Source organism: Glossina fuscipes, unplaced genomic scaffold (assembly GCF_014805625.2).
Source record: "Glossina fuscipes isolate IAEA_lab_2018 unplaced genomic scaffold, Yale_Gfus_2 112, whole genome shotgun sequence".
NCBI classification, from domain to species: Eukaryota; Metazoa; Arthropoda; class Insecta; order Diptera; family Glossinidae; genus Glossina; species Glossina fuscipes.
The window spans coordinates 1,109,558-1,122,966 of record NW_023998455.1 but is presented as its reverse complement, the minus strand read 5'-3'; the positions used below and the strand labels follow the sequence as shown (position 1 = coordinate 1,122,966).

General features: G+C 33.9%; 4 protein-coding genes across 8 annotated transcripts in view; 2 read left to right on the top strand and 2 right to left on the bottom strand.

Moving 5' to 3' along the window:
- LOC119639505 (serine-rich adhesin for platelets) overlaps positions 1–1,255 on the top strand; it is a 94,919-nt gene extending 93,664 nt beyond the window's left edge. For all 5 annotated transcript variants that reach the window (XM_038036923.1, XM_038036922.1, XM_038036925.1 and 2 more), the window contains exon 7: positions 699–1,255. In XM_038036923.1, the coding sequence (XP_037892851.1) occupies positions 699–970 (272 nt within the window). In that variant the 3' untranslated portion in view covers positions 971–1,255. The remainder of the gene's footprint in view (positions 1–698) is intronic.
- A 5,837-nt stretch (positions 1,256–7,092) lies between these two features.
- LOC119639345 (syntaxin-18) lies at positions 7,093–9,792 on the bottom strand. Its single transcript, XM_038036652.1, has 2 exons — positions 8,714–9,792; positions 7,093–8,653 (listed from the first exon to the last, which is right to left on the bottom strand). Exons 1-2 carry the CDS (start codon positions 9,686–9,688, stop codon positions 8,465–8,467), a joined length of 1,164 nt encoding a protein of 387 aa, XP_037892580.1. The 5' UTR covers positions 9,689–9,792; the 3' UTR covers positions 7,093–8,464.
- Positions 9,793–9,917: 125 nt separating this feature from the next.
- On the top strand, positions 9,918–11,162 carry LOC119639405 (replication factor C subunit 4). The gene is made up of 2 exons (XM_038036746.1): positions 9,918–10,108; positions 10,168–11,162. Exons 1-2 carry the CDS (start codon positions 9,981–9,983, stop codon positions 11,126–11,128), a joined length of 1,089 nt encoding a protein of 362 aa, XP_037892674.1. The 5' UTR covers positions 9,918–9,980; the 3' UTR covers positions 11,129–11,162.
- On the bottom strand, positions 11,138–12,135 carry LOC119639406 (transcription initiation factor TFIID subunit 9). The gene is made up of 3 exons (XM_038036747.1): positions 11,948–12,135; positions 11,744–11,880; positions 11,138–11,670 (listed from the first exon to the last, which is right to left on the bottom strand). The coding sequence occupies exons 1-3, from the start codon at positions 12,102–12,104 to the stop codon at positions 11,170–11,172; spliced, it is 795 nt and encodes a 264-aa protein (XP_037892675.1). The 5' UTR covers positions 12,105–12,135; the 3' UTR covers positions 11,138–11,169.
- Between the last annotated feature and the right edge of the window lie 1,274 nt (positions 12,136–13,409).

The following is a 13,409-nucleotide window of genomic DNA, read 5'->3' as shown; positions in this document are numbered from 1 at the left end:
CTCTCTCTCTCTCTCTCTCTCTCTCTCTCTCTCTCTCTCTCTCTCTCCCCAGTGTGTACACATATATAGTAGACTAGGCTACCCTACAAGCCACTGAATTGATATGAATCGGCATTGTTAGAGTCGCTTAGATAATACAAATGCATGATCCGTTTACAGCCCAAAACCATTGACCTACTTGTTATATCTAAAAAGATGAAGAGGAGAGGAAGAGATGAAGGGAGAGAGAGGGAGAAAGAAGTCTATAAAAGTTTATCAATACATATTCTGTCGCATTCTTTTACGATGTTTTACGAACTCCTTTCGTGTGTTTTACGAAAACGATCACAATTTTTGCCCCCATCCATCAGAAAACTTGTCGTCAAGTTATAGACAATTCAACTATTTCTTCTTCTCTTTGTCTAACAACTGTTGACCATTTGGTCAATTCGAGTGACTCAGGTCACTGTTAAGACCCGCACTTTGAGAGAGAGTCCTAGTTTCACCCGCCTAACGTTATTAGAGACATTATGTTTACCTATCCCACATATATCGCATAATTGTAAATATTTTGATTTTGCCGTCATCTAATCTCAATCTCGATTAATGTTTCATCGACTTTTCTCCAACAAATTATAAATTATATCTGAGAGAGAAAAAAGAAAAAAAAAAAAAGTTAATTTTAAAACCTCCTTTTCTTCTGTATTATTTAATTCCAGTTCTTACAAACGCCCACTTGGCCATGTCAACAAGTCGTCAAGATGGCAAAATATTAGCAGCAAATTTGAAGGCAACAGAAATCGGTCAAATAGCATCTTCAACTACGACGACATCTGCAAAAGCCAAAGCAGCAATAATCGCTGCAGCACCGTCACCATCGCCCCAGCCCTCGCCGTGCTCGTCACGTCCACCACCGCTGGCACCAATACAACAACTGCATAATCCGCCTTTCAACGCACATCATTCTACCACAACTGAACTTAGACGTTAATGAAATTAATCTTTAAAGGCTGTTTGTGTTTTTTATTTAATTTTGAAAAATTATTCACGTTCTTTTTGCTTTTTTCTTTTTTTAATCTCTTTGGTTACATTTATCGAATTTCCAATGAATTTAATTAGAGAGATACAATACGGTTAAAACTCGAAAACTCATAGACGATGGCTCTCAAGTAACATTGATTTAGAAAATTATTTGAAATGTGTTTCAATTACATTTTTACGTTTATCTAGTTATATGGTTTTTGAACAAATTGTCATAGCGACTCTTAATGCAGTATAAGTTTATATATATATATATATATGTGTGTGTGTGTTTATATATGAATGTGTTTATATATGAATATAGGTATATATATATATGCATATGTATACATGGACAAACACTTATAAGCATATACATACACAAGCGCGTGTATACCTGCATATATGCTTGTGTTTATAATGTATAGTCTGCAACCCTTACATTTACACTTGGTATAGAAGCTTGCATCATATAGGAATTTCTTAATTGTTAAATTATTTCGTACACGCAACGAAGACGCACATCCACACACACATATATATATATCTATATATATGGATGTGTGTTTATATTTATATATGTTGGTATATGTTTATATGCATATGTGTGGAGATATATATATATATATATATATATATATATATATATATATATATATATATGTAAGTACATATTTACAGAGAAAGACGCATATATAATCACTGTTAATCTGGTTAGTTTATTAAATTTTGGAAATTCGTTTGCTTTCTGAAACTCCCTGTAATTGTATTTCATTAAATTGCTCATTTACTATAGAGAATATCCGTGGCCCATATCTATAAAGCATGTCTTTAACTTCTTTGCATTGCCTCTGCACACCGGCGCGTGTTTATGTACCGGTAAACCTCCTATAGCGCGGTATTTTGCAACTCGGTGGTTTATATGTAGGAACTGTGTTCAGTTTGTAGGCTTCAGCTTATGTACAGGTGAACCTTCTATAATACGGTGTTCTGCAACACGGTGGCTTATATATGTATGGATCTGTGTTCAGTTTCTTTGCTTTGCTTCCGTACATACGCTCGTGCTTATGTACAGATAAACCTCCTATAACACGATATTCTTAACGCGAGAAGAAAATAGCTGCACCTTGGCAACTTATCTACCCCGTCAGTGGAGGGTTAGCTGTAGTTTTTGCTATTGCGCCCTGTTCCTTTTTCTCGTTTTGTTCCTATTTTTATCCAAAATTCGTACTTGAATATATGTTTTCTCAAAAACTGCATTTTATATTCTAATAAGAGTACAAGTAACCTCCCTATAACACGGCACACACGTTCCCATAGGACCGATGTTGTGCGAATCAGTGTTATATGAGATTAGATGGCAATCCCACGAAGGAAAAGTAACGTCGTAAAAGATATTAAAAATATTTCACTTTTTTTTATGTCCGCATAAAAAAATTTCTTTTGAAATTCAATAAAAATTATTTTATCTCTATTAGGAAACAAAACAAAAAGTATGTATGCACGACGTAAGCTTTATTTAATAGTTTTCTTTGTCATCGATGCGCATTACAATTAAATACGAATGTTTGTTTGGTTGAACAAATATTATCATCGCTTTTTGAACGTTCTTTTAGATTTTGGTCCTGCTGCTATCTTTTTTTTTTTTAAATTTACAAGCTAGCTTTGCTTGCTTACGAGCAGTTTTGCAGTTCCATTTTGAAGTTTAAGCTTCTTTTCGAGGAAGAATCTGCACTCAAGAAAAACAATTCTAGGTTTTTTGCCAAGCCCACTCTCTACAATCTTTTATCAGAATTATTGAATTTACTTCAAAAGCCATTTGCTTTGGCTACTTCTTCTTCGACGAACAATTCTTAAACGTCCCCAATGGTCATATCTCCTCCGATCGATGTAGCGTAAAGTAATTTTCTAAATAATGCCAAACAAAAATGCCGTTATGTTATGTTGTAGAAGTAGCGTGTTATGCGAGAGATTATTTCGCGACTTCGTGTTAAAATGAAATCTCCTTCCATAATTCCGGCTTTTAGAAGAGTTCCCCGTTCTGTAAGAATTCGTTAGCGCCTGGGCGTTGCAACAGTTTTGACAAAATGAATATAACCCTCATTCTTGCTTATAAGAAAATGCTAATGACTTGTAGGTCTCAGAATAGAACCAATAGTTTTCTTCTTGCCATAAAACTTTCAATAACCGCAACATTAGGCGATTTAACTGCCAGCTTAGAGTTTAACTGATAGAATAGGAATATTTGGAGTTTTAATATCTTTATAAAATCTATTACTATCCCATCTTACTCTTTCTCCGATGTATATATTATACATTAATAGAGACTATCTTCGTGGGCGAATTTATAATAATATAAGGAATTTTCATTACTTCACTGGTTCATAATAATTTACTTATCCTTAATATAAAAAAAAAGCAGAAATAGCCGCCTTATGAGGTCTCCTTATATAGAATAGTTTTTAATTTATTTTTCACTTTTTTCTTCAAGGTTTGTTTCCTGAATTAAATATTGACTGAAATAGTTGAATTTTTCTTTCTCTTATATTGACTTGAATAAAAATGTAACTCTAGTCCCTAAGTGAGCATCGAATTAAACGATTTTAATCTTTTTGAGAGAAATGTAAATTGAACAAAAAAAGCATTGAAGTCGATACGAGAAGTTACCCAACTCCACTTTCCTTAATACAATTATTCATAATGCTTTTTATAAGGACTTAAAGAGAAGTGGTCGAACAAGTGGCGCAGTTAGAATTATTTTCAACAGAATTGGTCTTCGATGCATCAAAGTTCGTCAAAGTACCCTGTAGAACAAATAAAAAAAACATGGACGGATGGACAGACAGACAGAGAAAATAGTTATAATAAAAGATGGGTCTATTTGTCAAATTCTTCTGGATATCATGTTATCCCAACAATTTTAATATATCCCGTACCTATAAGTGGTGTAAGGTGTTACTGTTAAGTGCGTGTGCACAGCTAACAATGAAAAGAAAATATTTGAACTAAACAACATTCAAAGAGCTACGTTATTTTTGCATGATGTTGTAAGATATGTTGCAAGTAGTAGCGTTTATCAAATCGGAAAGTAGACAAAATGATATTGGTCAAGCTGCTGTCTGATGTGAAGGTAAGGGAAAGGGTTGATGGTATTGAAACAATATTCGACCTTTCAACTCAGGGAATGTCTCCTATTCGTGCAACATGGTGATGGTCGGAAAGAACTGAAATGAAAGGGATAGGGAAGCTGCCGCAGTCTAGGTCTAGGTTTGTGGAATATACCTTTACCGACTAAACACTTACTCCATTACTGCGACCAAAATAAACTTTATCTTTGACTTGTATGAGATAATTTATTAGGCAATTTGCTAACGGCGTATAAGATTTCGCCGTTTTACGACGAACCATCACAAAAGATGGCTTCTTACCTACTTGTCTCAACACTTATGTTAAATAATTCAACCTGATTTTTTCAAGAGTTTCAAGACTTGTCGACGAAGTTAATTCAAGAAGTATATTACGATTATGAGAAATTGTACAAATAAAGTAAGAGACATTTTTAGGTATTATCAGACTGTAAGTGTATGTAAATCAATCGCGAAAGATGAACTAAATTGGAACACACCAGCGAGTTAAATCCCAGTGAAGGTGAAAAAGCTACTCTAAAACTTTTTCTAATCTTTGCTCAAACTATTATTAATTTTTGCTTTAAAGGAAAGAAAATCGAGAATATTAAACCCCATTAATACTACTTACTAACAGCACCCGCGCTTATGGCCCAATCTAAAGTTTTTAACTTCAAATCTTTTCTTCTTTAATCTTCGATCTCTTCTCTATACCTTAATTTAGTTTGAGTTATCGTTTGCAATTGTTCGCAAGATTTTTTTACATATTCGTATGGGTACGAATAATATGTATGTAATCATATTTATTATCATAGCATTGAACAATTGAATCCGAAACTAATCGGTTTTGTATCAATACTTTATATTTCCATTTAAGGTTTGATCTCTGGTAAAATATATTTTAATTGATCATGAGACTTCGTACAGATTAATCGAAAATAATTATGTAAACCTAATCTATTGTAAGCGTCGAATACTCTAAGCTTCCAATTTATTTCATAACTCTATTTAAGCCTTATTGAGAATTAGCCGTAAGACTTTTTATGTATTGAACTATATAGATATGTATGATCATAATTCTCTGGTAAGAAGAAATCATTTTCAACTTAAGTATGTTTACTGCTTTGTTCTCTGATAAAGACTTGCCTAAAATACTCCAATTATGTACTAAACTTTCTACACAACGACTGAAAGAGTTGCCCATTTTGGTATACAATGTGTGTGAGTGAATCAAAGAGTCCTTAGTAGTCTTAGCATTTCATCCGTTATGACAATGCCTAGCGCCTTACGATGACTGACTGTGTGACTGTGTGTGCGTGTGTGATTTTCTTGCAGATCTTTCTTAGATAGGCATGAAGCGAGTAGACTTTCATTTCTGCTTAATCTCAGATCTACAGCAACAACAGCAATACCTAGAAAACCTTTTAAGCTTTCTAATCCAAATTAATCTTATTCGCGTTCGAGTTCGAGTTGAATATAAAAATTTCATACTATTTAATTTTAACAAATAAAAAAACCCTATACTGGATCAGGGCCTAATATTATGCTCTATACCATACTATAGGTAGTCGTATAGGGTGAACACAGATACATAAGATGGAAAGAAAAGGTTCAATGAAATGTATGGCCAGTACAACAAAACAAAAATTCTCAAGTCCTAAGTGTTACATACCTCTGCACAAACTTATTAAAAACTTAATAAAATATTGTTCGTTAATGGGATGACAATCTAGTTATCCTGCAATCGAATTATTATGGTAAGTTGTTCACCAAAAGTGCAAGAGAACAATGTGTATGTAATCAACATACTCTCTCTATACAGCCATTTATCATTCAATATTTCTTCTTTTCATATTTTCTGTCCATTTTTTTCATTATCAACATTAGACAGTGCTGTGACGATAAGGACTTGTATGTAAGCGCGTATACCAAAATGACAACAAAACCAATTACAATTCAGAAAAAAAAAGAGAATTAAATGAATAAATAAATAAATTTCTTTAGTATTTTATGCAAATCAAAGCATACAGACCAACAAGCAATATAATAGACTTCTTCCATCATTGTTTGTTGATCCTTTTCTTTATGTTCAGATATTTTTTTTGGAATTTATATATGTGTACGTGTGCTTCAATCATTATTATTATTATTATTATTATTATGATTATTATGATTACATGATTACATAATAAGAAATGCCTTTGTTCATTTGGTTAGCTATGTACGTACTTAGCTTTCAATTTAACAATACTTAAATAAGATGTTTTCTTCAATCAATTGAAGTTGTTTTACATATATAAGTATTAGATATTAGATATATATTCCTATGTATAAAATATGCATATGAAACCATATAAATATGATATAATAATAATTTAAAATATTTTAATAATTTATTATATGTTCTTCTCAGTTAGAAAATTTCAAAACAAAACAAAAAAAAAATTAATAATAATAATAATAACAATAATTAAGTAAATAAATTTTATAAAGTGTTGCGGTAAATTAAACAAAAGAAACAAAAAAACCGGAAATTCTAATTATCATTTTAAACATTGGGAGTTGAGTTAGAGTCTCGACTAACCAATCAATGGTCGTGGGTTCGAGTCTCAAGTGCGGTAGAGTTTTTAAAAGTGCCGCGGCTGCTTTAGATGGTAGAGATTTAGGACTTTGGTCTTACAATTTATTTCTCTGGCTAAATAGATAATAATACCTCGTTGTTCTTTGAAAAGTACAAAAGCTATAGTATGACTACCTTACACCAATTACGGTACAGGGCTATATGAAGTTGGTGCGCATTTATGTAACACTCAGAAAAACCTGCAATAGACACATCTTTTATTATATCGATCGATTCAGATCTACTTTCTGAATTGATTTAAGCTTCTCTGTCCGTCTGTCCATTGCGAGGATGCTGGAAATTTTTTACATATTTGATACAATGGCAAACGGTATTGAACATGTTTTTTAATCGGACCACTTTCTATGTAACGCCTTACTTTGAAAGATAATTCCATGAAGAATTGTAGGATGAGATAGGTTATTTTATTGTGGGTCGTGACCCACTATAGTCTTTTTACTTGTTTTAATCTTAGATTAGATTAGCTTAACACTGACTAGCTACTTAAGGAGATGTACTGATGTTATCAAAGCAGATTTAAAGGTTCAATTTTCCTAAAGGAGTTAGAAAATTCCAATTTAAGGAGAGTGATTTAGTCTATTCACTATAGAACGTGCATTGAATTTGCCCATTTTCTTATACTCATCGACGAAGGAGGGCGGATACATTCATTTTAGCAAAACACTTACGACGCCGAAAAGCTATAATATTCGTGATCAACATAAACTTGTAAACCGATTTAAGCATGTCCATCTGTCCGCTCTGTTGCAAACATTCTTTCGACGGCAAGAATGCAGCTGTCGTCTTCAAACTTGGCAGAAGCATTGAAAGTATTCGTACGCAGGTTAGTGTAGAAAATCCTCCAAGTCGGTCGGGGGATGCACTTACAGTACCACGTCAAGTGAGGACATCTCCGTTTTTCAAAAGGATTAAACATTTGACTTTTTTTCTCATTACTCATAAACTGCAATAGATAAGTCCGCAAAAATTTGAACATATTCTCTGCGGGTAATGCTGTACAAAAATTAGAAAAATTGAGCACGCCTATCGAACATTATAGTGTATGAAAACTTAATTTTATTTTCAATGGCTTTATAATGGGCAGAAGCAAACTTCAAAGTATATAAATCATAAAGTATGATAAAGTATCTTAACAATTGGTCGTTTTCGAAATCTGAATGCACCTAAGCAAGTCCGTCTGTTCGTCTGTCCATCCGTCCACGAACCGGTGAAAGAGCACGTCTAAAATTCTAATTCAAGGTTGAAAACAGTCTATTACCTTGCAATCAAAATTATTCACTTTTCTAGTCATTTGAAATTTGTGGGAGGAAAACTTACTCCACATCAATAATTACAAGCAATCTTCCTGGAGTATTGACGTAATTCAAATGGACATAAGTGTATTCAAAATTACTAATGAATGCGAAGGTTACTTTCATTTTAATTAATTAAGCGATCTCTGAAGCTTGAGCTATTCTATTGATTGTGTTTATGCAGCCTTTAGTACCTTTTCCTCTTTAAGACTGTTTTTATTGCAATATATTTCCGTTTTAAAACATACTTAAATTCTAAAAGGAAATGTAACTATTACTTAAAGCTAATAACAAAACGGTCCAACTATAATACATGAATAGTACAAAATAAGAAATAAATGAAATAATATAATTAATTATACTAACTAAACAAGACCCTAGCTTGATAATTTATTTATAAAGCCTAACTAATCGTAGTACCAGTCGAGGAAGAGTAAAGCGAATGACATTACTAGAAGGAAAAATAATGACCATACACGTAAACCGGCATTACGTTGTATTGCTTGCTTGATTTGCTCGTTGGCATCTTTAACATTTTCCGTAGAACCGATGACAGCGTTAACTATACGCTCGATATTATGCTGCTGCAGCGTAACCTATAAGGATGAAAGTAAGACTTGCTTTTATGACTTTTTTGTAACAAAGAACTCATTTACCTTTTCAGTGAATATATCCTGCAGATTAGCAATATCCACCACATTCTTTTCAATGGCTTCTACTTCTTCGGCTAGACCTTGTAATTCTTGATACAGTTGCATATTTTCCTCTTCGAACATTTGTATATCATCAGATTTCAAGTCTTTTTCCGTTTCATCTGCCAGCTGCTGCTCTTGAGTTTGTTGTATATCTTCATTTAAAGCTACTTTTGCTTTGCTGTCATTTAATGAAGTCGCAGATAAAGGTCGGTTAATGCAAAATTCCTTGTTCTTGTCACTATGTTCTGGTGCAGTTATATCGTCTTCATCCAAGTCCCAACCTTCAGTCGAATCGTCATCGAAAGATTTTTCAGAAGGGCCGTATTCTTCTTGTGAATAAAGCAAGCTTTGCGTTGTGGATGAGGCCGCACTGCTGGCAATACTTGTTTTCCTTGATCTAAGCTCACCAGCTGGCCGTACGGGTATCTTTTTCTTATCAGCTGCTAATTTCAAGAGACGATAAGTTTCTAATTCGTACTGTGCTCGGTATTTTTTCTGTTCCTGGTAAATTTGCTGCACGCATTTTAAATAGGAACACAATAAATCCATAACAGCTTCCATGTGTTCACGTTGTTGCGGTTTTCTTTTCACTTTCTTCCAATCCGTTCGCAATTGCCCTAAATATTGTGTATAATAGGTGAAGAATTTCTCCGATTCACGGTCGATAAGATCTCGTTGTTCATCGGTCATATGAGCAGCGCTTTTCAAATGCTGGCCAATACGCATATAGGCTGAACGACTCTCAACAAGAACATTACGCAAATTAGTGATTTTATGGCAAATATCTTTCACTTGTTGGGAGAATTCATCACGTCTTTCACGTCTTCCATTAAACGCCAACGATTTGTTAAGAATACGCTGAGCTGAGTTCAATTGACCTTTACGCTGTAATTTGACTGTCATAACACTAGCTTTGAAAAGATGAGTCAAATCCATTTCAGAGGAAGTTACGATTATTTAAATTGTCTGATCTAGGAATTTCTTTCATTAATTTTTATAAAATAGCTACTAGATACAAAACAGGGAATTTGACACATCATTAAAAAAAAAAAATACAGCACTTGGAGTGTTGTCAAACGCTAAATAGAATAAACAGATGTTTTCTTGTTAACAGCAGTGTTGATTAATGCGAAATTTTGTTTATTTAATAAAGTGGATTTTTGCGCCTTTTTCTTTTGAAATGATTTTTTGTTTTTGTGTATTGTCAAGAAAAAATTTGTGAATAAAAATGCAAGCTTTTCTAAAAACTGGCAAAACTACAGGATTTGACAAAAGTCAACAACCTAGTACATCTAGTGGTCATCAAAGTGGGCAAAGTGGGCGTCGTAAAACACCAACACCTTGGGTGGAAAAATAGTAGGTGACAAAGTAAACTATTGGGAAAGAGTAGTTGCTAAGATGAAGTTTCTTTGCAGTCGCCCTAAAACAGTTGAAGATGTTGTGGAACAATCCGAAGTTGTAGCGGTTTTACGTAAATGTGTTGAAGGTTCCGACCTACCGAATATGCTTTTATACGGTCCTCCCGGTACTGGAAAAACTAGCACAATATTGGCAGTTGCCCGTCAAATATTTGGAGATATGTTTCGTGACCGTATTCTGGAACTTAACGCTTCCGATGAGCGCGGTATTAATGTAGTGCGAACAAAAATCAAAAATTTCGCACAATTAACAGCTAGTAGCACACGCCCGGATGGTCGGTATTGCCCGCCCTTTAAAATTATAATTCTCGATGAGGCCGATTCAATGACACATGCTGCTCAGGCTGCTTTGCGGCGTACTATGGAGAAGGAAAGTCGCAGTACTCGCTTTTGCCTAGTTTGCAATTACGTTTCGCGCATAATTGAGCCGATAACTTCGCGTTGCACTAAATTTCGTTTTAAACCTTTGCAAGAAGAGAAAATTGTAGAACGTTTGCAATATATTTGCGGTTTAGAAGGCGTTCAGATAGAAGAGGAAGCTTTCAAGACCATTGTTGAGGTGTCTGGTGGAGATATGCGTAGAGCTATAACCACTTTGCAGTCTTGCTATAGGCTTAAGGGTGCCCAGCACAAGATATCTAAAAATGATCTTTTTGAGATGTCGGGCATGTTGCCGCAACACTATATAGAAGACTATTTGGAAGTATGCCGTTCAGGAGATTATATTAAATTAGAGGAATTTGTCAACGATCTACTCTATGAGGCTTACAGCATTGGGCAAATGCTGGAACAATTTAATGAATACGTCTTGAGATCTCCTTCCTTAACCGATATGCAAAAAGCACGTATTTGCGATAAAGCAGGTGAAAGCTCTTATCGTTTGCAAGATGGTGGCTCGGAATACTTACAAGCTATGGATTTAGGTTGCGCTATGATATTGCTTTTGAAAGAGAAATAATTACAGATATGAAAATAAAATTTTTATTGAAATATTTAAAGCTACGGAACTACTTCAAATTCATCTTCCTCACGTTCTCGCTTGAGACTACCGCCTAACACTGATACCGAACTATTTGATATACTAACAACAGCCGTTGCTTCGCCATCCACTTCCATTTTAAGATCAGCCATGGAAGAGTCTTGACAAGATATGCTGTTGTTCATCAACGATTTACTGTCTATTGAAACGTTTCTGGCTGTGGTCGTAAATTTAATAACTGGTTTCGGTATTGTGACTACTTGTGTTTTAGCAGCAGATATCGTTTGTCTCTTTGCACCGCTTATACCGACATGACCAATATTCGCCCCCTTAATTTGAGTTTTAATAGTACTCCGTCCTTCTAAAGCGCTCTTAACCATTTTCTTAGGTTGATTAACTGCTCTAAGTTTATAATTGCAAGCCGACAAGCAATAACGGTCCGGTGGCAAACGTAAACCACAGTGAGGTTTAATAGGTGGTAAAGGCATGGTATTGCGTACTTCTGCTAATTTAGATAAAATCTGAAAATAAAAAAAAAAGAGCGTTGGGAAATTTAAGAGGTCGCAGGCTCTAAATGAAGAATTTTGTACTTACATGCCTAGGCGGCGGACAAGTAAATGCTTTATCTAGCACAACTTCGGTAGCTAATTTAACATCATCCAAATCTATAGTTTTCTTACGAGCATGATTGGCAAAGACTTTAGCATCATCCAGTATGCAGGTTACATAGCCTAAAAAAGAAAAGTATTGTGTAAACATACAGGGGCAGACTGAATAGCCAAACTATTTTATATTTACGATAGGTGAATTCAAGCAATTGATTAATTACTCTCTTGTCATATTCTTGTATGCCTAAATCTTTTAATATTGACATAATAACTTGGGCATCTTTCGGCACATGTTTCACTTGTGAACTAATTTTTGTTTTTTCCAATTTTTCTTTATCGGTAGACATTTGCGACGATTATTAAATTCTTTTAACAATTTTTCTGCAAAAATATTTTCAATGCTTCTTCTTCTTTTAGGTAATAAGTAAAAAATTTGATAATACCCGAACATATTGTACATGAAGTTACTTTGCTGACTCAAAGAAGAAGAAAAATAAGTAAATTTATCGATTGCTATCGCATGCACTATGGCGGGAAGAACAGCAACAGCTGATATTTTTTAGTGGTAGTGAAGTGAGGTGAAAAAATAAATTAAAATTATTGCAATGAAAATCATTACTAACTGTATTTATTAAGTGTATTTCCTGAATTCTTTCGAGAATTGAATTTGCAGATTATTTGCTACTACGCCTAGTTAATCACCAGTTAATCATTTGGCGTGCAAATTGTTCTTAATTTTTATAGAAAGCAGCACTTATTTTTTTAGTGAAATTTGTTAAAAAATGTCCGTGCACAATTTTTTTTCTGGAGAAAAAAATTATATGCTTTAAAATTAAAAAAAAATTGTTTTGCGTCCACTTCGAAATGTGGCATTTTCCCTTACAAGTCTTGTTTGAATTAGTTCCAATTCGACATGAACATGTCTAATTTGTTTGAAAACGGCCGTGAGTACACAAACAGCTTAGATTCATATAAATTTTTTTAAATATTGTGGATTCTTAGTCTAAAGCAAATAATAATCGTAAAAAATTGTAATAAAAATAACATGAGTTAACAAAAATGCTGTGTTATGTTAAAATATTTTATATGAAATTCGGAACTATTTCCGAAAATTTAAGATATCTTTCCTAAGATTTCGACGGCTTCTTCCCATCGAAACCATATGAAAATCTACGAGATCGTATTTGGGGGAACAAGGATATGCTCCAGGCACTTCTAGTGTAGCTCTTTCAGATCGACCATTTTAGTCGAGTTTCAAGTCGAATAAGTGCATAAATTTCTTTCTTCTTTTCCTCCGTCCGCCATACTAAGTGGTTGGTGAAATAAAAAAAAAACTACAGACAATGTCGTTGTTATGAAGCTTAACATTGTAGATTGAATTGAGTTTTGTTTCACATGGAAAAGCAATATCGGCATTCTGTTTGTTCACAAATTGCTAAAGGTCATACAATCTGCTTAAAGATTTTATAGGGTTTCTATTATTATGAATAATTTTGAGATATTCAGAAATTCGAGTTAGAAAATGCGAGAATATCTCCCATAAGAAGGGCTTATTTATCGGCAAGGTTATGGGCATGGCTTCTAATCGTAGCTATACCCTACATTATCATAAAATATTAAAAAACAAACCTTTCTCTAGAGGCTTTACTATT

Coding starts and splice junctions, on each gene's coding strand:
- LOC119639405 (XM_038036746.1), top strand. CDS start 9,981: ATGCAAGCTTTTCTAAAAACTGGCAAAACTACAGGATTTGACAAAAGT. Junction 10,109..10,167: donor ACACCTTGGGTGGAAAAATA/GTAGGTGACAAA, acceptor GTTTCTTTGCAG/TCGCCCTAAAACAGTTGAAG.
- LOC119639345 (XM_038036652.1), bottom strand. CDS start 9,688: ATGGATTTGACTCATCTTTTCAAAGCTAGTGTTATGACAGTCAAATTA. Junction 8,654..8,713: donor AGGATATATTCACTGAAAAG/GTAAATGAGTTC, acceptor TCATCCTTATAG/GTTACGCTGCAGCAGCATAA.
- LOC119639406 (XM_038036747.1), bottom strand. CDS start 12,104: ATGTCTACCGATAAAGAAAAATTGGAAAAAACAAAAATTAGTTCACAA. Junction 11,881..11,947: donor ATTGCTTGAATTCACCTATC/GTAAATATAAAA, acceptor TTTCTTTTTTAG/GCTATGTAACCTGCATACTG. Junction 11,671..11,743: donor CTTGTCCGCCGCCTAGGCAT/GTAAGTACAAAA, acceptor TTTTATTTTCAG/ATTTTATCTAAATTAGCAGA.